This window comes from Chionomys nivalis, chromosome 2 (genome assembly GCF_950005125.1).
Source record: "Chionomys nivalis chromosome 2, mChiNiv1.1, whole genome shotgun sequence".
NCBI classification, from domain to species: Eukaryota; Metazoa; Chordata; class Mammalia; order Rodentia; family Cricetidae; genus Chionomys; species Chionomys nivalis.
The window spans coordinates 71,076,205-71,101,108 of NC_080087.1; the positions used below are offsets into that span (position 1 = coordinate 71,076,205).

The 24,904-nt window shown below is 38.2% G+C and overlaps 2 protein-coding genes across 2 annotated transcripts; both read right to left on the bottom strand.

Moving 5' to 3' along the window:
- Positions 1–5,408: 5,408 nt before the first annotated feature.
- On the bottom strand, positions 5,409–6,359 carry LOC130869750 (vomeronasal type-1 receptor 4-like). The gene has a single exon (XM_057762165.1). The coding sequence runs from the start codon at positions 6,357–6,359 to the stop codon at positions 5,409–5,411; it is 951 nt and encodes a 316-aa protein (XP_057618148.1).
- A 9,374-nt stretch (positions 6,360–15,733) lies between these two features.
- LOC130868251 (vomeronasal type-1 receptor 1-like) lies at positions 15,734–16,687 on the bottom strand. The gene has a single exon (XM_057760516.1). The coding sequence runs from the start codon at positions 16,685–16,687 to the stop codon at positions 15,734–15,736; it is 954 nt and encodes a 317-aa protein (XP_057616499.1).
- Positions 16,688–24,904: the final 8,217 nt, after the last annotated feature.

The window sequence follows — 24,904 nt, forward strand, 5'->3', positions numbered from 1 at the left end:
TCAAACAGGTCAGAAACATAGAGACAAGAGCTGATGTAGAGGCCATGGATGAGTGCTTATTATTGGCTTCCTCTCATGGCTTGTTAACTTAGAGCCACAAGCCCAGGGGAAGCAGTTCACACAGTGCCCTGGAACCTTTCATATCAATTATCAGCCAAGAAAATGTATCATAATCTTGCTTGCAGCCAGCATGGAAAAGATATTTTCTTAGTTCATGGTCCTTCTTTTCAAATGATTCTAGCTTGTGTTGAATTGTCATAAAACTAGCCAGCACACCCAATGAGTCCCAAGTAACTTTTTCTTTTGGGTCTGGATTGCCTGGCATTTTAAAGTGGGGATCATTTTAATTGGATGTCATTTTAAAGTTCTGGAGACCAAACTCAGACCCTCATGCTTGTGTGTCAAACTTTTTATGACCTGAGCCATCTCTACAGACATAGGCTTACTAACAGTGCAAAACAAAATATAAGCTATCAAGTGAGAAGAGAAGATGATGCAATAAATTCAATGACAAAACAAATAAAGAATAAAACAAACATAGGCCAACTAAATGACAGTTAGGAGCTCACAAAATTGAAAAAGGTTAGAGAAAAAGGTAGCCTGCTTGTTCATGATTATAGTGTCCTTATGTGTCTCTCAGCTAAACTTCACCTCCTTGATTTGTATTCTTTGGTCTATTTGGTCAACAATGATATTGTATAAGTCTTTGTAACCATGATACCCATACTAGAAGAGCTGAGAACCTCTCTACTTAAAAGAGTTCTTAAGTTGAATTTGCCTCATTTCCTGGTTTCTACTTACATTCTTATTCTACAGTGATCACTGGCTAGACTGACTGTTGCTGAAGACTTCTACAAGATCAATTTTGATTTCTGCATCTTGGAGAGATTTCATGTCATATAACATTAATGAGGATTGCCTTAGATGTTTAATGAATATTTAATTCATTTGGAGATGTTGTTCAAAGTATAGATATGAGGCTGTGAGAGGCAGGAATTGAAATTATCCATTTCTAACACTCTTATTGTATGTCACTTAGGCTACTGGGATGAGAGAAGACTGTTTAATGGTGAGAGAATGCAAGAAGCATCCCCAAGACGTAACTGAGTGGTGTTGTTTGCCCAAGTTGTGGATTGACCCTAAGGTCAAGCAACAAACTACCACTGAGCTACATCTCCAGGGCTTTTTTGCTATCCAAAACTGGACTGTATGGAAAGTAATAGAAATAACAAGTGTTTAAAATCAGAGTTAAAAAGAACAATATTGCATTTCTATTGTGTAACATTGTATGCAGTCTTATCTTTTGAACATATGTTCTCAGATGGTGGCTCTGTATTTTAGTTTTGTGGAATCATTCTATTTTCGTTAGTGGATTAAACTCTTTATTTAGAGTACACTCTCCTATTACAATACATCATGAATATGAAAGGAAGTCAGGGCAAGAACCTGGAGTCAGGAACTGGGGTAGAAACCATGGAGAAATAATGTTTTCTGGCTTGTTTCCTAAGGCTTGCCCAGTCAGTTTTTTTCTAGAACCCAGGACCAACCACCCATGTGTAGAATTTTCTAGAATGGCCTAGGACCATCCATATCAATCTTTAGTCAAGAAAATATTCCCACAGAGTAGATTGAAGAACAATCTTACAGAGGTGGTTCTGTAACTGAGGCTCATTCCTCTGAAATGGCTCCAATTTGTATCAGGTTGTCTAAAACCCAACAATTTACAACTATCCAATTTATATATTCTTCATCTATTTTACATGGGAGGCATACTATTGTTGGTGGAGAATGCTCATTAGGTTCCTGTCTGCCCACACCCAAAATAATCACACTGAAACTATATTAATTCCAATACTGTTTGGCCAATAGCTCTAGTGTATTCCTTGCTAGCTCTTATATCTTAAATTAATCCATTTCTATTATTTTCTATCTTATCATGAGGTTCGTGGTTTTGACAGGCAGCTCATGTCTTTCTCCTTTGGTGGTTATATGGCATCTCACTGATTCCACCTACTTTCTCCTAGCATTCAGTTTAGTTTTCCTGCCTAGCTCTATTCTGCCCTATCACAGGCCAAAGAAACTATTTATTCATTAACTAATAAAAGCAACACCTATACAAAAGGACTTCCCACACCATTTCCTTTTTTCTGTTCAAATACAGAGGATGGTTTTATTTTTAACATAGTAAAATTACATATAACAAAACAGGTATCAAGCAAGAATTACACTTACAATATTTACATCTACTTAATATTTTGTAATAACTAAGGAAAACTATTGTTGTTGGGGTTTCTGTTCTGCCCAGTTCCCACAGTCGTTAAGTCTAAAAGGAATCACACAGAGGTCTACATTAGCTATAAAATGATTGGCCCATTAGCTCAGACTTATATATGATTAGATGTGAATTGTATAAAATGTAAAATCATGGTAGGAAACCATTTAATTTATATTGGATAAAATTTATTACTATGGATTTAAATGAACTTGATCCTTGTTTAAATTCTTATTTCCTTCATTTCAGAAGAGAAAAAGGTTTTTTTCAGATAAGGTTATGTGCTTTTTTCTCATGTATCTACTGCTGTTGAAAGGACCAGTCTGTAGCAGCTCAGAACCTGAAGGGGAGCAACAAAATTTGCAGACTAATCACTCAGTAGGCTCTCTGGGTCTGGGTAGCAGAAAGAGGACACTTAATTTTGTGGGGCTGGTCAAAAAGGGAAACACACACACATACCTTTAGGGTCTCTCAATCATCTCACTATCTTTATATTTTCCTTTACTGCTTTTATATCCCAGCAAAATCTTTTAAGTATTATACAAATTGCAATGTGGTTATACTCTACCTTTCAAGTGAATAATTACAATGAATACAGGTGAAAAACAACATGTTTCTCATTTCAGTTACATGATTAAACATTTTACGTATTATGGGTAAAAATCGAATTATCCCCAAGAAGACACATATATTCATGCACAAGCAATTTGTTATAAATTAACTAAGTGTAAGCAAGCAAGGTATTTTTCTCAGACAGTTCTTTTATTGGTAGGTTGCATTTTTTGTTACAAAGAAATGACTTATCACTTTATTATTTAATCTCAAAAAGTAATCTTATAAAGAAATAAAACACCTTAACATTCATCAAGAGTTTTTTGTTAAATCATGTAAGGAAGCTGGGGGCAGAAATAAATATAAGGAATTTATCATCACCTTTGATCACCAACCCATGACCAAGAAAGGTACATCAGCCAGAAATAGCCAGGTTGCCATTGGTTTTGCTTCCTGAACTCAATGAGACCCTTGCTCAACTATTAAAAGTGTGTTTTTCTGAACTTTAAATTGTTCCCCAAGATGTTGTACCTCAACTTCATTAACAAAAACATCTTAACTTAACCTTGAGTCATTGTTAAAACTTTGTTTAACATAATAAATGTCATATACAGCAAGCCAACATCCAACATCAAACTAGATAGAGAGGAACTCAAAGTGATCCCACTAAAATCAGGAACAAGACAAGGCTGTCCACTCTCTCCATATCTATTCAACCTAGTTCTTAATGTTCTAGGTAGAGCAATAAGACAACAAATGTAGATCAAGTGGCTACAAATTTGAAAGGAAGAAGTCACACTTTCACTATTTTTAGATCATTTAATAGCATATATGGGAATTCCTACAGCTGATAAACAGCTTTGGTAATGTGGCAGATTACAAGATTAATTAAAATATCTGTAGCCCTCCTACAGAAAAACAACAAAACAAAACAAAACATTAGGTTCAGTTTGTCAGACTTATATGGAGATCTTTAATCCATTAGGACTTGAGTTTTATACATGGATATATATATAGATAGATATGGATTTATTTGCATTCTTCTACATGTTGACATCCAGTTATGCCAGTACCATTTGTTAAAGATGCTTTCTTTTTTTCATTGTATAATTTTAGCTTCTTTGTCAAAAATAGGTATTCATAGGTGTGTAGATTAATATCAATGTATTTGATTCAATTCCATTAGTCAACCTGTCTGTTTTTATGCCAGTACCAAGCTGTTATCATTACTGTAGCTCTGTAATAGAGCTTGATGCCAGGTATGGTGATGCTTTCAAAAGCTTCTTTATTGTACAGAATTATTTTGGGTACCCTGGGTTTTTTGCTTTTTCATATGAAGTTGAATATTGTTCTTTCAAGCCTCTGAAGAATTGTGTTGGGATTTTGGTGGGGATTGCATTGAATCTGTAGAATGCTTTTGGTAGGATTGCCATTTTTATAGTGGAAAGTAGCTTACAATGCATGGGCACAGCAGACTACTTTCTAAATAAAACACCAGTAGTACAGACACTGAGAGAAACAATAAATAAATGGGACCTTCTGAAACTAAGAAGCTTCTATAAAATAGAGGATACAGTCAACAAAACAAAAAAGCAGCCTACTGAATGAGAAAATATCTTCACAAACCCCACATCATACACAGGACTTATCTCTGAAATATATAAAGAACTCAAGAAATTAGACATCAAAGTATCAAATAATTCAATGAAAAAATGGGGTACAGAACTAGACAGAGAATTTCTAACATAAGAATCTCAAATGGCCTAAAGACTCGTAATGAACTGTTGACATCCTTAGCCATCAAAGAAATGCAAATCAAAATGCTATGTTCATAGCAGCAATATTTCTAACAGCCATAACCTGGAAACAACCTAGAGGCTCTTCAATCAATACTGAAGAAAGATACAATGAGATAGCCTATGGAGACATGATTATAGAAATGTACAGGTTAATCTCCATAGGCTTGGGTTGTCATAGGCTGTCATACAGAATACTAGGGTAGAAGCAACTGAATAGGAGGTGACAATGGTACATGGTAAGTTTGGGGTGGCTAGGGATGTCTCTGGCTTCCAGTGACAATCGAGGAAACAAGAGACACATAAATAGGCATCACTTAATTTTTCTTTCCATAGAGGAATCTGAAAGTGGAGTTAAAAGCCCAGGCCATAAGATTGGATGCAGAGCATCAGTGAAGTCAAAAAATTAATAAATACAGCTTCGTTGATCACACAAACATCTTATTCTCAGTATGACACAGATCTTAGATTTTTCTTTGCCCATCTGTTCTCTCATTAAGTTGCAGCAGTGGGACAAGAGTCCAGGCTATTCCTGCAGAAAAATTTATCTCAACACCTGTAAGATTAAGATACTCTTCAGTACATGGTGATACCTAATTTCATAGCTTTTGTAATGAAAATAAAAAAGTATCTTAACCTCATAGAACTGTTTAGACAAAAGTTATCACAACTTTTAATGTCAACTGTCACTGATTTGCTTAATAACACCTAGTCATGGGTGAGTCTAAATTTAATAATGGATAAAAGAATATTTGAATTCATCACAACACACAAGTAACCACATTAAATTACCTTCTTCTACAGCAGGGAAAATGATTCTTGGGAGCAGACTTGTTATTAGGGACAAGGATGAATGGGCAAAATGTGGGGAAGCACGTGTCTAGTAATGTAAATATGCTGATTATCCACAGCCTTGGATTGTCAACTATCACAGTATAGATAACTAATATGAAGGACATTGAGTAGGAGAGGACAAAGGTGCACACAAGGATCAAGATGGTTTTTGTTGCTCTGTCTTCAGGGGAAAGTCTGAGGGAATGTTGGGCACTATGGATATGCTGTAGCTGACTCTTGTGCCTATGGAGGGTTCTCACCATGAAGACACTGGCCCAGACCATGAGACCCAAACACAGACCATCAGTGAAACACAGCAAGGACAGAGATAGTCCAGTTACAGTATTGCCAGAAACAAATGCTGAGCAGTACCCCAACTTGATTTTCTTGGTGAAGTTTCTGTTAGTACCAGATCCAATCACATTTATAGCTGTTTTGCTGTTTAGAAGCATATGAACAAACCAGCTGAGTGAGCAGGACTGAACCACGTACTTGGAGACTGAGTGTTTCAGCTTCATCCACCTGGAGTTGCTGGGGCTGATTGTGATTGCTTGGAAACAGCTCAAGAGGCAGGTGCAGTGCAGGGAAATGCCCCGGGACACCCGGTTACTGTAGAGAGTAAGTTTACATAACAGGTCATCCAGGAGATATTGCAAGCCCAGCTGTACCATTATGTGAGGAATTACTCTTGAGATAATAACCAAGGAATTGGCTAAAGTCAGATGCCTTAAAATCTGGTCTTTGGGCATCAGACTTTTTCCAGTGAATTCAGACACACCATAAGAAAGAAGTATCAACCAATTGCCCAAGATCCCCACAGCGGTCTGAGAAAAGAACAAAATCCCCATTGGCAAATTTGCAGGAACCATATTCTCTTTCCCCAAGATAAACAAATTTAACTTCATCAGTACATTCAGAAAGAGGAAATTTAAATATGTATTAAATTTAAAGGTTCAAATTGTATCACTCACTATCTCACACTCATACATTGATGCATATTTATAATGAGATCAGCCACACTTTTGATGAAGTAATAGCAAAATTTATGACAGATACCCTTAAGGTGCCTCAAGTTTTCAAACTTCTCCATAAATAAAACTGTATCACATCCGTATAGCTCATTATTGGTGTCTTTGCATGTCTCATTTTGAAGATTATTATCTGAAGAGATGCTTGTACATTTATTACAATATCAATGATTGTGTTAGCCTAGATGCTGATCATTAGATCAATGGATATTAAAAATGTGGTACATCAGGCCTGGAGAGACGGATTGACAGTTAAGGTCATTTGCTGTTACTGTGGAGGACTCCAGTTTGGTTCCCAGAAATGACATAATATTTTATAGCTGCCTGGATCTCCAATTCCAGGGGAACTGGTGCCATCTTTTGAGAAGTCTTGTCAGTCCAGCTTTCAATACATCTCCTCATCATAATGTCATGAATACATGCACGTGAAGAAGATTTTGGTATAGGAAGATGCTCCTGGTATCAGAAGACATTCCTAGTGGTTCTTCTTTCTTCTTGTCACCACAGAAGTTTATTCTAATCCACATACGTGCTTAATAGACCTTCTGTTGTAAAGAGCTGTTGTGAGGTAACAAGAGAGCAATCAAATACATTGTTTAGAACAAGAGACGTAACACAGTACACTAGCATGAAATCAGACAAGAAGAAGGGAAAAAGACAAAATATATTGCTCTACAGGGCAACAACTGTAAGGCTATTGAGCAATGTGGGAAAATCCAATAAGGTAATAGACACCATATTCAAACAAAACAGTTCTAATGAGGTAGATTTTGTGATAAATACCATATCTCTGATTAGTCATTTCACCAGTCTATAATAGGCAATTCATTCAAAAGAATGGGAAATGGAATATATAAAGAGAAAAATGAAAGATCTAAAACAAAAGTTCATCAGTAGACAGATGGCTTTGTACAAAATGTCTTCACAACATGGAGAAAATTTGATAAAAGACCCAGCCCCGAAACTGAATGCTAGTTGTCTACCTGACATGCTTCCAAGAAAACTTCTTCATAATTTCATTTTGCAAAACCAGAAAAGTGTTTTTCAGCTTGGGCATCAAGGGAGCTGCAGAAGATTCAGATACAGAGGGAAGTACTCAGAAGCAACAGTTCCCAGAATGCCTTCCTGCTCTGTGTCACTCTCAGTGCTCCTTGCTTGAGCACGGTCCAGTCCATGATGCTCTTTTTGGGATTCTAGAAGTGACTGGACTCTCTATAACCTTTTTATTTGAACCCTGAATTCATTTTTCTACAAGTCCCCTGAGTTTCAGACGACATCAGCAAAGGTTCCCTTTTATCAGTTTTCAATCAAGTCTAGTTTTCACAGTTCTCACTATGAGGAGCTGAGGATAATAGAAACTGTGTTTTCTTTGCATCCCTTAAGCTGATGCCAAGGGTATTTATTGCCTCAAAGTTTTGCAAAACTAACTGGAAGAATTCTCTGTTAGTGTGTTAATTTACACAGGGTTTCTGTTTCAGTCTGCAATGGAAGAAAGAGCCAGTCCTACTGTGTGTGAGGCATGCTGTTCAATATGCACACTGTCCTTCCAGTCACACAAAAGCTTCTGTTTTAGTGCAATTTCTTTACTCAAGAAAGGATATCCCTTAGGGTTACCTAAATGATTTTAGTAAGGCAGTGTTGACATACTCTCCTCTGATTTTAAGCTTGGTAACTTTGGGGGCTGAAGATACGGTCAGTAGTACTTAAGAGCACTTACTGATCTTAAAGAGGATCTGGGGTCTTTTTGTAGAACCTACACTGGGTGTCTCACAACTACCAGGAACTCAAGCTCCTAGAAAAATCTGGTTCCTCTGGGCTCTGCTTGCTCCCCTACACACTTGTGCACATGTCTCTCCATGTATACATATAATTAAAAATAATGAAAATAAAATTGAAAAGAAGTGTTAATAGCTTTTAACCAAAGAAGAGGCGAAAAAGAGCAGAATTCAATATGGATGACATGGGGGCAGGGTAGATGGTACAATGAGTAAAAGTGTTTATCACATGAGTTAGGAGGACCAGAGCTCAGATCACAGAACTTTCATGACATTGCTGCATTGTTGCCCACCGGCTTAGGAAAGAACACAAACTCTTGATTCAGATAGAGATCTTGTTTAAAGAAATAAACAGAGAGGGATACAGAAGAACATCCAACTGTTCCTCTGGTCAGTATGCATAAATAAGCAATATACCACAAACATACATTATATTCTCTATTTCATATATCTACATGCCTGTCTGTCTGTCCGTTTGTCTATCTATCTACCTGTGTATCTGTGTACCTTTGTTTCTATCTATCTATGTATCTGTGTATCTATCTATCAATCATCTATTATCTATCTATCTATCTATCTATCTATCTATCTATCTATCCATCCCTGTAGCCCTCCAGCAACTTATCTATCTATCTATGTATCTATCTGTCTGTCTGTCTATCTATCCATCTATCTATTCACCATGAATCTACATATCTATCTATGAAAGATGTATCACGCATACATCATGTATCTATCTATCTATCTATCTATCTATCTATCTATCTACTATCTACCTATCTATATATCATATATCTATCATAATATATATATCTTTCATGTATGTATTTATCTCTCTTTACCTATCATGTATTTACCTATCATCCATCCATCCATCCATCCATCCATCCATCCTTCCATCCATTCATCCATCCTCTCTCCATCTATCAAAAATGTATGTGTGTATCTCTCTATCTATCTGGACATTTTCATTTTCATTTGCATGTATATTTATATTTTATATAGAAATGAGTGGTGTTGCTATCACAAGATAGGAAGGGGCCTTTTGGAGGCATCAGTTTGCACAGAGTGGGAAAGGCAGAGGACACTCCCTCCTTTGCCAACAAGAAATAGTTCCCATTCCATGTGAAAACATTTTTCAGGATCTTACTTGGCAATAATACTTAGCAATTGTGACTTTTTCTTATTTTATTTTAACTATAGATACTCTGGTCACTTGTGATTTAGTAAAAAGAGAAAATGTACTTACAGTGTGCTCTGTGAAACCAGACTAAAATAGCATTGTAGTCCACAATTGAGTCTGTCTTGATGAGATGAGACTCAGGTCCCTCACTTACAGGTTTATAATTCTTTGGTCTTCTTCCTCACAGGACCTATAACTTTCAATTCTACATTCATAACAGCATCTGCATGGGGGATTAAGAATACCTTCTCAACAACCGTGCTCACTTAGTTGTAAATGAAAACAACCCAGATTAAGACAGCAAATCCACATAAGCAATTAAAGAGATGAGAAAAACTTTTCTGTGAGTCCTTAGAGTACACTGGGTTTTACAAGGAGAGCCACACAAGTCCCACACAGGGGAGGGAATGGGTGGCGTGGGGCACAGATCTGTTATATGGCTCTGTCTGGGTTTAGATAGACATGGCAGCTTTTCTTTAACACCTATTATCTTGGGAGATTTCCAAAGTTAGTAACTAGCATTCAAGGTCATTAAAATTGTATATTCCACAGTTCTTTTGTATCTTACTTTTAAAAGTATTTTTATTAAAATAGATTCTTTCTCATACAATATATCCTGATTATAGTTCCCCTCCCTCTAACCCTCTGTGTTGCCCCATTTCCAGATAAATTCTCTTTCTGTCTTTCATTAGAAAAAAACAGGATTCTAAGAGATAAAAACAAAACATAATAAGATAAAATATAAAAAGATAAAATGAAGATTACCCTATCAAATTTGAACAGCCAAGCTACTAGATAACTAAAAGAGCTCCAAGAGAAGGTACAAGAATCAGACCCACTCATTTACATATTCAGGAGGCCCATAAAGGTACTATGGTAATAGTTACAACATAAACACAGAGGGTGTAGACCCATGCAGACTCTGTGCTTGTTGCTTTAGTCTCTAAGTTCAAATGTGCTTACTTAGTTGATTCAGAGGGCCTTGTTATACTGGAGTCCTCCATCATCTCTGGATCTTACAATATTTTTGTCTCCCATAGGGTTCCTTGATCTCTGAATGGGGAAGGATATGACGGAGACCTCCATTTAGACTCTCTCTCAACATAATGTTTGGGTATGAATTTCTCCATCTTTTCCAACTACTAATGGAGGAAACCTCTCTGATGATGACTGGATAAGGCACTAATCTATGAGCATAACAGAATATCATGAATAATCATTTTATTGAGTTTTAAGACCCATAGTTTGGTTTTACCTTAGGACTCTGGAATATCAAGTCTTTGGTTCTTCGTTTATCCAGCAGGGTCAGGTATGGGTTCCTTCTGATGAAGTGGTCCTTAGGTCAAATCAGACACTGATTGGCTATTCTCGGAAGGTCTGTGCCACCATTTTCCTAGCTTATTTTGCAGGCATCATGGATTGCAGGTCAAAGAATTAATGGCTTAGTTGGCATCCACGGTTCTGTTTTGGTGTGCTGCAGATTACCTCCCCATCCAAAGAGACTATAATGTAGGGCTGAAAACTCCATGTAGGCACCAGAATGCCTCTCCATGTTCAATGAGTTGTGTGTGTGTTGTCCTTGGCAATGAGGCTCCACTGTCAGTGTTTGAAGAGCTACAACTCTTTATCTTAACAACAGCTTGGGTTGTTTGGGAATTTCCATAGAACCACTTTGGTCAACAACTCAACTGAATTTTACTCAGATCTGCCACCTGAAGCCTCCCTGGCTGTGAGAGATGGCCTGTTGAGATTCCTTATCTCAACAATAGGAGTCTTTATTAGGATCACCTTCAGAGATTCTAGAAAGTTTCCACTGCACTAGGTTTCCACCACTCCCCAAATACTCCTCATTCCAGCTGTCTCTCTCCACACTCTCTCCCTACACTTCATGCTGCCTCCAATCTGGTACCCCTCACTCTTGTTCCACCCTTTCCCAGTCTGCCTGAAAAGTCAATTCTATTGCCCACTTGCAGAGAGATCCATGTGCTCACTCCCCTCATTAAAAATCTCCACTTTACCCAACCTCTATGGGTCTACAGATTGTAGTTTTGCTATAATGGACCTAATGGTTAATATCCACGTATAAGTTAATACATGCCATAATTGTTTTTCTGGGTCTCATTGCCTCGTTCCAGATGACATTTTTTTTCTAGTTCCATACATTTGCCTGCAAATTTCATTACTGTTTATAAGTGTTGGGTAATACTCCATTGTATAGATGTACCACATATTCTTTATCTATGATTCAGTTGAGGGACTTCTATTTTTTCTAATTTCTGTCTATTATGAAGAAAGTTTCAAAGAACACAGTTGAGCAAATGTCCTTATGCTGGATGGAGTGTCCTTTTGGTATATACCCACGTGTGATATAACTGCTTCTTGAGGTAAATAAATTTTCATGTTTCTGAGGAACTCTCCTATTGATTTCCATAGTGGATGTACATGTTTTCACTCCCATCAGAAATGGAGAAGTGTTTCCCTTATTCCACATCCTCTTCAGCTGGAGTTGTCCCCTGTGTTATTGATCTTTTGTGATGCATAGGATGAAATCTCAAATTAGTTTTGAGTTCCCCTTTCCTTATAGCCGAGGATGTTGAATGTTTCTTTAAGTGTTTCTAAACCATTTGAATTTCTTTTATTGAGAATTTTCTATTTAGATCTATACCCCATATTTTAATTGGGTATTTGTGTTTTGACATCTAGTTTCTTATGTTCTTTTTATATATTTTGATATTAGCCTTCTTTCATATGTGGAGTTGGAAAAAAATAAACCTTTGCCCATTCTTTAGGTGGCTGCTTTTTCTGAATGATGGTGTCTTTTTCAGAATCATTAGGTCTCATTTATTAATTATTGATTTTAGAACCTGTGCTAACACTGCTGTGTTCAGAAAATCTTCTCTCTTGCACCACTGTGTTCTAGGTTATTCCTCACTTTCTCTTCTATCAGATTCAATGTGTCTTGTTTTATCTTATGGTCTTTAATCCATTTGGAACTGACTATTTATTTATTTATTAAAAATTTCCACTTCCTCCCCTCCTCCCATTTCCCTCCCAGTCTCTCTCCTCTCCCTCTCCCTCCTTCTCTAGTCCTAAGAGAAGTCAGGGTGCCCTGCCCTGTGGGAAGTCCAAGCCCCCACCCCTCCATCTAGGTCTTGGAAGGTGTGCATCCAAACAGACTAGGCTCCCAAAAAGGTAGTTCATGAAGTAGAATCAAAACCCGGTGTCATTACATTGGCTTCTCTGTCCATCCTCATTGTCAGCCACATTCAGAGAATCTGGTTTGATTGCATGCTCATTCAGTCCCAGTCAACAAGGCAACCTATTGATTGGGAGAAGATCTTCACCAACCCCACGTCATACAAAGGTCTGATCTCCAAAATATATAAAGAACTCAAGAAACTAGACATTAAAACTCTAATTAACCCAATTAAAAATGGGGCACTGAACTCGAACAGAGAATTCTCAACAGAAGAAGTTCAAATGACTAAAAGACACTTAAGGTCATGCTCAACCTCCTTAGCGATCAGGTAAATGCAAATCAAAACAACTTGGAGATACCATCTTACACCTGTCAGAATGGCTAAAATAAAAAAAAACACCAATGTTAGCCTTTGCTGGAGAGGATGTGGAGTAAGGGGATCACTCATCCATTGTTGATGGGAATGCAAACTTGTGCAACTACTTTGGAAATCAGTGTGGCAGTTTCTCAGGAAACTGGGAGTCAACCTACCTCAGGATCCTGCAATTCCAATATTGGGAGTATACCCAAGAGATGCCTAATCATAGTACAAAAGCATTTGTTAAACTATGTTCATAGCAGCACTATTTGTAGTAGCCAGAACCTGGAAACAACCTAGGTGCTCCTCAATAGAAGAATGGATAAAGAAGGTGTGGCACGTATACACTTTAGAGTTCTACTCAGAGGTTAAAAAAAAACAACAACATCTTGAATTTTGCATGAATGGATGGAAATAGAAAATACTTTACTGAGTGAGATAACCCAGAGCCAAAAAGAGGAATATGGTATGTACTCACTCATAAGTGGATTCTAGCCATAAACAAAGGACATTGAATCAATAATTCATGATCCTAGAGAAGCTAAATAAGAAGGTGAACCCAAAGAAAAACATATATTTATCCTCCTGGAAGTAGACAAGATCAGAGGGCAAAAGTTGGGAGCAGGGGGTGGGGGTGGGTTGGGGGTAAGGAGAGATGGGGAGAGAGAAGGGAGAAGGGGAGGATTGGGGAGAGCTTGGGGGAATGGGGTGGTTGAGATGGAGAAAGGGTGAATATGAGAGCAGGGAAGAAGATATCTTAATTAAGGGAGCCATTTTAGGGTTGGCAAGAGCCTTGGCTCTAGTGGGGTTCCCAGGTGTCCAAGGGGATTTCCCCAGCTAGGTCCTTGGGCAGCAAGGAGAGGGTGCCTGAACTGGCCTTCTCCCATAGCCACACTGATGACTATCTAGCATATCACCATAGGACCTTCATCTGGCAATGGATGGAGATAGAGACAGAGACCCACACTGGAGCACTGGACTGAGCTCCCAAGGCCCAGATGGAACTTACTTTTACAGTGGGAGATAGGTATTTATCTATTTTTATTCCTTTTTGTACAGACATCCAGTTTGACCAGAACCACGCTTTGAAGGTGCGATCTTTTTTCCAGTGTATATTTCTGGATTCTTTATCAAGTTAATGTGATCATACTGTGTAGACTTCTGTCTGGTTCTCTAAACCCATTGCATTAATAATCATTTCTAGTTTTTTTGGTAATGCCATGATTTCTTTCATAACTATAACCTTGTATTGTGACTTGTAATTGGGAATGGTGGGACCTCCAGCAGACATTTTATCGTTAAGGATTGTTTTAAGTATTCTGGATTGTATGTTTTTCCTTGTGAAGTTGAGGGTTGTCCTTTTCATGGACTGTAAAGACATCTCTTGTCAGAGCCTGTATGGGACTGACTATATATTTTATCCATTTTCTTCCACTTTTTGTTTGTGCTTTTTTTTTTGAGGTTTTAAAAAGGGATTTATTTCTTCCTTAAGGACCTCTATCATCTTCATACAGGCAGTTTTAAGATATTTTTCTGGTGCTTCAGCTGTGTTGGAACATGCAGGAGCTGATACGGTAGGTTTACCATGTTCTAGTGGGTACATACTGTCCTGGTTGTTTTTGATGGTGTTATTATGGTAACATGTATGTGTCTGGATTTGGGATTGAAAATCACACTTTTAATGATAATATCTGATTGGTTTTGTCTCTGTTGGATAGACTTTTGTTCCTTGGTTTCTGTTTTTTCTCTGTTTTATAGGAGATTGTGGTGATTGTTTGGTGCCTGGAGGGAAATTTTCTGTGATCCTGATAATTGTGGTTGCTTGGGTTTCCAGGTAAAATGCATTTCTGTATAATGGGAGCTGACACTTAAGAATGGGGATAAGATAGGTGTCTGAAGGTGTTTGGAGGAGGGAGGAGAGCAGACTGTTCTACCAAGTTCTCCTTGGAATAGAAGTAAAAGACAGTAAAGGGAGTTCACCCAGAAGGTCTGTAATAGAGCTTTTGGGATGCTACTTGGGGATTGGATCTGGAGAAATGGAAGGAGAGAGAAACATCTGTGGTCAGTCTATTCTACTTGCTTTTCTGGCAGAAGTGGTCATTGCATTAATGGGAAGTGTCTGTTGCAGTTGGCTGTTAGGATGAAGCCAAGATGAGGGTACAATGGCTAGGAAGGGAAGGTCTGTAATATCTACAGGAGATATGGGTTGGTGGGAGAAGAGGGCTGCAGCAGGTGTTCTGTTTCATAGCATGGGATGAGACTGGGGGATTGGATCTGGAGGAGCAGAAGGAGAGCTGAAGATCTGCAGTGACCCCATCTGCTTCCCTGGCAGAAATGATCAATTTGTTACAAGGAGAGCATGTAGGGGTTGGGGGGTGCAATAAAGCAACAAGGGGGGAGGGGTTCTAGGATGGGGACATCGATGGGATCTACTAGAGATCAGGGTTGGGGCTGCTTACACTGATGTTCTGCTGCAAGTTGAGAATGTGACTGAGGGAGGGGCTATGAGAAACAGATGAAGAGGTAAGAATCTGTACTCAGTCTATATGGTTCCTTGGTAGAACTTTAATGTTCACTTTTATGACAGTCTAACAAGAACTGTGATGCAATAATTGTCATTTTATTGAACACCGAATCTCAAAGATTTTACAGATTAACAAGCATGACAACAAGCATGGAAGCCTAAAAACATTGGAAAAAAGTATTACATTAAACTTGTCATGTCCTGGAGGGAATTCAATCCTCAGAGACCATAGTTGCTTTGTTTGCTTTCTTTGTCCGAAGGACAGAACAGAAATGAGGGACACAAATATTGCTAAAATTGAACACGACAGGACTGAGTGTTGGGAAGCTCAATGACAGCAGCACAGAGGTGTTCAGCAGCCAAGGGCTTGGGTTCACAGTCTGGGTTATACAAAATGATAAGACGGAAGCTAGAGAGTAAAAGGACAGAAACATGGTCACCAGGATCAGGATGGTTCGTGTGGCTCTGTCCTCGTGGGAAGGCCTTTGGGAGAGGCTGTGGCTATGAATGTGCTGGACTCGATGCTTGTGTTTACGCAGGGCAAAGACCATGGAGCCACTGGCCCAGGCCATGAGGACCAGACACATAATATCACTTAGGGATAGAATCACTCCTGTTAGCAGGAAAGTTAATCTCTCAGGCATAGTTGAGGAACAGTATCTGTGTAATCCTTTAGCACTCAGGTTTCTGTTATTCTTAGGTCCACCTGCCATCTTTGTAACATGGACATTGAGCAGGAGTGGCAAGGTCCAGCAAAGGAAACAGCAGGTTCCTATACACATTGTGGATTTAATTCTGGTGCTCAGCCACTGGGAAGCATTGGGATGAAGCTTAATGGCCTGAAAGCCACTGAGGAGGGAGGTGGTGCTAAGGGAGACTCCTCTGGCAACTCTGTACAAATAGAGGAGAAGTTTACACCCAGCTTCCTCCAGGAACGATGTCAACCCAAAGGTGGCCACTGTCTGAGGGATTCCTTTGGAGAAAAGAACCAGAGTGTTCGATATGACCAACTGATTGAGAATCAAGTTCATGGGTCTCACCACTTGTGCAGTGAATAATGGAAAGTTATACAGATGAAAGAGGAAGGAATTGGCTAGGATTCCAGTTGTGGTCTGAATGAGGAACATTATTCCCCAGTTTATGTCAATGTGAACTAATGCATCCATTTCTAGGAGGCGCTTTGAGTTTGCTTTATTTGAATCAGAGACATTCAATAATAGATTGTTACCTGTGGTTTTTTTGAGTGAGAAATGTACTCCATTGAGTAAGGTGTTTGTACACCTCCTCCCTATTGTGGCTCTGTCTGGAAAGCTTAGGGAAACGTTGGGAGATAGAGCTTTACTGGATGTAGTCCACCATCACTGAGAGGGAGAGAACCAACATTGACTATGGATAGCCTGGTCCCAGTTGCTGTTCTCTCTCTTCTTCCTGTGTGCATGAACATGTGATTAACTATTTTACTCATCCTCCCTCAATTCTTTCCCTGTTATCCTGAATCATTCTCCCTTCCCTGAGAGTCTCCTGTTGTGGAATATTCCTTTATAGTGTGTGAAGATCTGTCACTCTGATTGGTTTATTAAAAGTTAAAGGCCAATAGCCAGGCATGATTTTTGGGGCAGGTAGAATGTTGGGAAGGAGAAGGCAGCATTGCCAATTGGATGAGGAGGAAGTATGGCACATAAGAGATGAAGTAACAGGTCAGGAGCTGTGGCTTAATTTAAGGTGGAAGAGCCAATTAGAAACAATCCTAAGTTATTGGACAAACCTTCATAATGAATAAGAAGGCTCTGAGTGGTAATTTGGGAGCTGGCCAGTGGGACAGGGAAAGACTCATTACAGATTGTGCTCCTCTGGGCCTAAAGATAAAATAGCCACATTTCTCCCATTATTGTGTCTCATCTTGACATTTTATCACAGCAACAGAAAGGGACATAATAAGTTTTTGACAAACAAGTAGATATTTGTTTTCTTATAAAATACATTTTAGTTATGAATTAAGAGCAGGTAATATGTAATTGTGAAGGGACTTTTTATAGCGTTATTTATAGCCACAAAAAAAAAAAACCCAGAAGCTCTCTACCTCAGTAACTGAAAGATTGAATGAACTATCTTTGCCAGATGTGCAAGTCCTATTTGCTGTTTCTCTATGAGGAAACACCATTATTTACAAAACAGAGACACCACAGATTGCAAGTGTGCATCTCTGATGCACAATTAATCAATACTCAGGATCACCAATTGGAATTCAACCCGAAGATCCTAAAAGTGAAACAGCCAGTCACTGGCTCTTTTTTCCACCCGAGTCTGAAATAATGCTCCAGGAATCTCAGAATGAGTCTGCGCATTGAGAACTGTTTCCTCACATTTTATAAACCTCTCTAGGGCTGGAATTAAAGGTGTGCACCACTGTGATTAAAGGCATGCACCGCCCGTTTTCTATGGCAACAGTTTTGCTACTTGAATTAAGGGAGTGTGTTACCATAACGTGGTCTGTAAGGCTGACCAGTGGGACTGTTTTACTCTCAGATCTTCAGCTGGTCTTTATTTAGTAAAATACAATACTAATTAATACATAGTAATCCCACTATGCACCTCTATTTGTGACTGTCTAAAATTAGTTCTTGCTGGGGCCTTGAGAGGAGGCTAAGAGAAGTGACAGCTCAAGAAGAGGATCTGGGTTTGATGTCCAGTAATCACATGGTGTCTCACAACTGCCTGAACTCGAGTTCCAGGAGATTCAGATTCCTCTTCTGACCTCCATGGACTCCTGAATGCACATGGTGCACATAATCCCATGCAGGTAAACATGCATCACACAAATAAAAAATTAAATAATTTAAAATAAAATTATCCCATGTGTGAGCCTACAAACAATGTGAAGGAGACAACACAAAGCTGGCTCACCACGCCCTATCTTGTTTCTTATTTAAATTAAAAATGTATTTGGGGTGACTGGTGAGATGGCTCAGCAGACAATGTTCTCACTGCCAAGCCTGGTAAACTAAGTTTGTTCTTGGAACCCACATAGTGGTAAATAAGAACAAATTCCTAGAAGTTTTCTTCTGACATAAACACTTTAAACATGGCAATGCATACACACACACATGAACACAAATAAACTTAAAATGTAAAAGTTGGTCTTGAGTGATTGCTCAGTGGTTGAGAGCAGTTCATGCTCAGCTAGAGAATCTAGGTTTAGTTTCTGGTACCCACCTTAAGCAGTTCACAACCTCCTGTAACTCCAGCTCCCAGGGATCCAATGCACTGGATTTCATAGGCACTGCACTTTCAACTTCCAATCCACACACAGGTACACAAATGTACACAAACATCAATGTTAAGAAATAAGTGTATTAAAATAGAGAAGTAGATTTTCCTTAGAAAAATATATTAAAAGTTGTGTGAACTATAATTCAAAGGCCTAAATGTTAACCTTAAAAAGTAACCAGCCAGTCATGATTGAGGGAACCATTAATCTCACCACTTGGGAGGCAGAGGCAGTGAATCTCTGAGATGCAGGCTAGCCTATCTTACAGAACAACATGTGACTATGTACAGTATAATACAAGTATTATACTGTATATTATACAGTATAATCAAGATAAGTGATTAATCAATCAAAGCATCATGTACCCCCCACAACAGACAAAAAAGATAGAAAATTCACTTAAAATATAACATTTTTCCCAAATTCACCTTCATCAAAACAAGAATGAAAGACGCCATGAAGTTGAAGGGGAGTGATGAGGGCATAAAGGAGAATTATAAGGGAAGAAAGCAAAGGAAGAAATGGTATAATCAAGTTAGAATAGCAAAAATTAAGTTAAAGAAAAAAACTATACTTAAGACAGAGGAGATAGTTAAGCAGTTACGAGCGCAGTTGTCCCTGTGGAGGTCAGAACTTCAGCTCCCTGCACTCAGACAGTGCTCTAGCTCCAGAAGTTCCAATAACCCCTTCTGACACATAGGATTCAGCACATACATGGCACACAGACATACATGCTGGCAAAACATTCATACATGTAAAATAAAACCAAGAAACAAAAAATTGAAAAACAGTATTTTTATCAGAAATTTTATGTGCTTAAAAATTGCTGCTACTATACTAATAACTTACATGACAGTCATTGGGTTTTGGAAAATACTACAATCTAGATAAAGAATAGAAGATATAGAGTTGGAAAGGCTAAAAGTAAAATATGTAACAGAATTTCTTAAAGGGCTGGGCATGTAGATGTCAGTAGGATGCTTATCCAGCATGCACAAGGATTCAAGATCAATTCCTGGCATTGCCAAAAGAAAACTATTTCACGTAATTGAGACAACAGATTATTTCCAGTGTTATAGACAATGGGGTAAAAGGGGAGAATGAGAAAGAAAAGAACACTCAAGCGTGTGTAAAAGAAAAATGCCATGATGTCCTGAAGAATGAAGTGTAGACACTAGAACAGCACATGAAAACAGGACACTATCTCAATCCTGGACCTACTAAGATTCCGGATCCCTGTGTCATTAATAACTGCAGACATTCCTGGAAAAGCAAACACCTTCCTCCTTTTCTATGTTAAAATATTCCCTGTGGAGACACAAGAAAGAACACATCTTACTTCTAAAATAAGGATAGGAAAATGCTCCTTCTCATCTCTGCTGGTTGGAAACAGACTCTGTGTCCACTGCATGAACACTGGATTGGGTGGCAGCCTTGCAAACCCACTGGACAGGAGACAGGTATAGGAGATGGAGAGCTATGAAGGCACAGTTGCTCTGGTGACATGTTAGAGTCACAGGCAATGTATCTAAGAATAAATAGTACTTTTTCCTGCCTGGGAATCCTGGAAATGTCTTAATAAATTTTCAGTGATATTTTTTATCACATTTCTGAAAGGGTATATAAAATGAAATTAATGAAATAATATGATTCATCCTGCTGCTAAAGGCTAGTAATAAAAAGAGTGTATTGTTTTGTAGGTCTTACAGAAAACACTCAGAAGCATGTTCACAAATGCAACTGAAGATATCATGTTATCACAAATGTTTTAATTGTCCTAGCGAGCCTTGTACAAATGTAGGCTAAAATAAGTCAAACATATGAACCCATGGTTTCCTGGTCACTTCTGGACACCATTCCTAGAATGTGTCTCAATTTTTTTTTGTCATTTTACACCACAGTTCTTAAGACATTTCCAGAGGAAAAAAATCTGCCAAAAAAGAAGGGAATAACATACCTAGTATGTCCACTGCCTCTGTCACACTCAGAGTGTTTGCACAGGAGGGCGTTTCATCCCCGAGATAAAGGCTTGGCTTACAATGAGGTCCATCTGCTGGGAGGTGATTATCATTTCATCCTTTAGTGCAGTGACAGTGTCTGCATGGAGATTAGAAATCAACTTTGAAAAACAGCTGTACCATGCTAAACTCTCCAAAAGGGATTAGAGTTATTAGTGATAGATCAGGGTAGGGCAGTGGGATTACAGAGGAAAACACCTGAGATGGCTGAAAAACACCAGATGAGAGTGACAAGGACACTGAGGTTAAGAAGTGAGAATAAGTGTGTCTTGCCAACTTTGGGGCTTTACCTTTTAACTTTTTACATCATGAAATTTAGACCATGGATACCAAGAAGGGGGAAGCTGAGTAGGGGGTGGGAGTTAGCAGCTGGGCATGGCATTTAGTCTTAGCTAAAAGGACAAGAAGTGTCTGACTGTCAGAAGTGAATTTGGAGGAACTGTCAGTCACTGACTCTAATGTGTGTTGCATGAACTTTGTGGTGTATGAGATGCATCAAAAAACTCTAGTGTGGGAAGATGGCTGACCAGGTGAACACTTATATCGCAACTAAAGATGACTCCTAAAGTGACTTCTAACTCTTCTCATTCTCTCACCTTTGCTTCCTAATCTCTGAAGTACCTATCACAGTTTTGAGCAGAATTTTTCCTTTCAGTCTCATACGTACATTAAAGGTGTTTTTATCGTACTAGCTCATCCAAAAATTCCTTTTATTCCTACTGCCAAAAATCTCAGTGAGCCTGACGAGTTATAGGAACTCCTGAGGCTCCTAAAGATAACCAAATAAAGCTATATATGTGTACCCATGACAACATTGCAGGGGCCGAATCTTCAAAAATGGTTGGTTGTTACTTTTTATATTTTGACTGTTCCATCTTGGTAAACATGGCTTCTGTATTCCTTTGCTTCTGTTATTTCAGGAATAATCCTCACCAAAGAGGTGAAGGGTATCTATGACAACAACTGTACTACCTTTTAACTCTACAATAACAATAATCCCTGTAGAAAGCGAAAGAGAAAGACACTAGAGATGGAATAAATTCCCATGGCCATGGTTGAGAGAAAAATGTGAAAGTCACCTTATTATCAAAATAAAGTCACAGTCTCAATACAATCCTAATTAAAATTGCCCCCAACATTCTTCACAGAAATAGAAAACAATCTGAAATTCATATGGAGCCACAAAATACCCTGGATAGCCAAAGCAGTCCTGAGTGATAAGAACAATGCTTGAGTGATTACCATTAAAGATGTCAAGGAGTATAACAGAAGTATAATAAAACAAAACAAAACAAAACCCAGCATGATATTGCACAAGAACCTACATATAGATCTACAATCAGGAAATAAAATAGAAGACCCAACCATGAGAGAAAATTGGCAACAGAATAAAGGGGAATGGAGAATAGAAGATTTCCATCACCACTGGCCAGGTTCATGACTGCACTGAGGAATGTTGAAGCCAAAGGAAAAGCATGAGAGTTCTATTTCTTCTCCAGTGCCCTCTTCATCTAGAATAAATTGTGTTTTGGGTGATAAGATGAGTGACCAATAATCACCAGCAGTTTTTGCATTAATGGAGTTTTGATAATGATTTCATTTGCATTGAAAAGTCTTCACAAGCTCTTCACTATAATGCTGTCAGTACGAGATGCACCTTTTCCAGCAGATGATTATATCACCTTTTGATGATTATTTAAAATTGGTGGCATTTTTACTGTCATAAAATATAGGTAACATGAAATGTAATGCTTTTTCAATTTCATTCAAATTGAGTTGCTTTAAGTATATTCTTTGTATTTCTTTTGGGGTTTTTGCAGTCCTATATACCTGAAATTATACACAATGCAGAAAAGGTAAGATATAATCATCTATGTTCTAATCCTTGTTCTTTTCTGCATTTTTTTCCTTTTGGTTTTTCAAGACAGGATTTTTTAGTGTAGCCCTGGCTGTTATAGAACTCACTCTGTAGACCAGGCTGGTCTCAAACTCTCAGAGATCTGCATGCCTCTGCCCTCCTGAGTTTTCAGATTAAGCATGTGTGCCACCACCATCTGGATCTTCTCTGCTTATTGTAAGGAGGCCACTTGTTTGGTTCCCTGTTGCCCGGCAGCTCAGACCCAAAATAATCACATAGAAACTGTATTAATTAAATAACTGCTCAGCCTAATAGCTCTAACTTCTTATCAGCTAGCTCTTACATTTTAGGCAGCTCAGACCCAAAATAATCACATAGAAACTGTATTAATTAAATAACTGCTCAGTCTATTAGCTCTAACTTCTTATCAACTAGCTCTTACATTTTAATTAACCCATTTCTATTAATCTGTGTATTGCCACGAAGTTCTACCTTCTGTGTCTGGTGGGGCTACATGGCTTCTCCTCTACTCTGCCTCCTTTCTCCTAGCTTTCAGTTTAGTTTTCCCCACCTAGCTAAGTTCTGCCTTGTTATAGGTCCAAAGTAGTTTCTTTATTAATGGTAATCACAGCATACAGAGCGAAATTCCACATTACCTCTCCTTTGCTGTTTACATAAAAAGGAAAATTTTAACTTTAACTTAGCAAAATTACATACAGCAAAACAGGTATCAAGCAAAAATTACCTTTACAAGATTTATATCTATTTTATATTTTATCATGACTAAGGAAAACTATATCTATTCTTCAACTCCATCAAAGACTCCAGAAGGATATAATATTACCTAAGTAAACAGCAAGTGCATTGTGAGCATCTTTCAAAAGTCTACAATTAACAGAGATATTTCAGTGCCTGGACAGTCACCCAAAGTTCTTATGTACCCATTGGGGCCTCCATCTTCAGCCTATAGGCCCATAGTATCTAGCAGACTTTTCTATGAAGCAGGAAATTTCAAAGACAGTTCTGCCTATATTGGCAGTTTGTCAGTCACTTTCTTCTGTGTCCTACAGAATGTCTGGGAGATTCTTTCATGAAGCAGGAATCCCAAAGGATCGTCTCACCTTTAGGCAAGTTCAGCAGTCACTTCTCTGTGGGTCCTGCATGTCCAGTTCATCAAGCAGTCCAAGCAAGAGCAGTTTCTTGCCCTAATGGCTAACCAACTTGCTTGGTGCTACCAGTAGCAGGTGTGTCTCAGTCATGAAAGGTCCTAACTTTTTAAAACAGTTTAAATGCCATATTCTGAAGGTCTCTGAAAGATTTAAAAATTACCTATCTAACTGAAATATATTTCTATATATCTGGAAAACCTAATATGACCAGAAGATTGACTATTATAAATTATTCTCTATTAAACTAAATTTCTTAGTTATATATTATGTTTTTACATTAGCTGTACTAACACAGTATCTTAATCAAGAGCAGAAATATACATATCCACAGTATAACAAAATTGACTTTAAATTTGTATTAATAAACCAAGATCCATACTAATGCAAATCTCTATAGCATATCCCTCTTTAAATAAACATCTGTGAACAAACATTTATAAACAGTATTTTGGGGGTCTTCACTGTGACCTTTCAGGGGATCTTGGTGCATCAAACCACATTAGTCTGAAAGTATTCCACAAGTTCTCATCCTCTGTGGGAAAAAAAGAACCTCTTTTCCAAAGCAACATACCTCTAGACACAAGTTCTGAAGTCAAGATACCTTTACGTTGGTTTAATTTAGCAGCAATACAATGAAATATTTCTCTGTACTTAGCTCCTTCACAGTCAAAAAATTTAAAGAAAACACAATAACATACATAATCCAGACTCTCTGTGTATAGTCCATCTTTATGTGGCTTATTTATATTTATGACTGTCTTTACTCTTGTCTTTTTAAAGGCTTTGTTTGTTAAAATCATTTATTTCTTTTTATAAGTCTCTGTATTCTTTTTCTTCTCTCTCCCAAGCCTATGTATATTTATCCAACACTGTGACCCATTTAGAGGTCTTTTTTTTTCTGACTTGGTCTTTATTGTGTATGGACCAGGACTGTTTCTTAAAATGCTAAATGCTTCCTAAGAATCTAAGTGGCATCATTGCTAGGGGAAATATGATCCTTTCTGCTTGCCCTACACATTCCAGCATGGCAGAGCTGTTTGCTGCCTCTGAGAGTCATGTACATTGTGCCA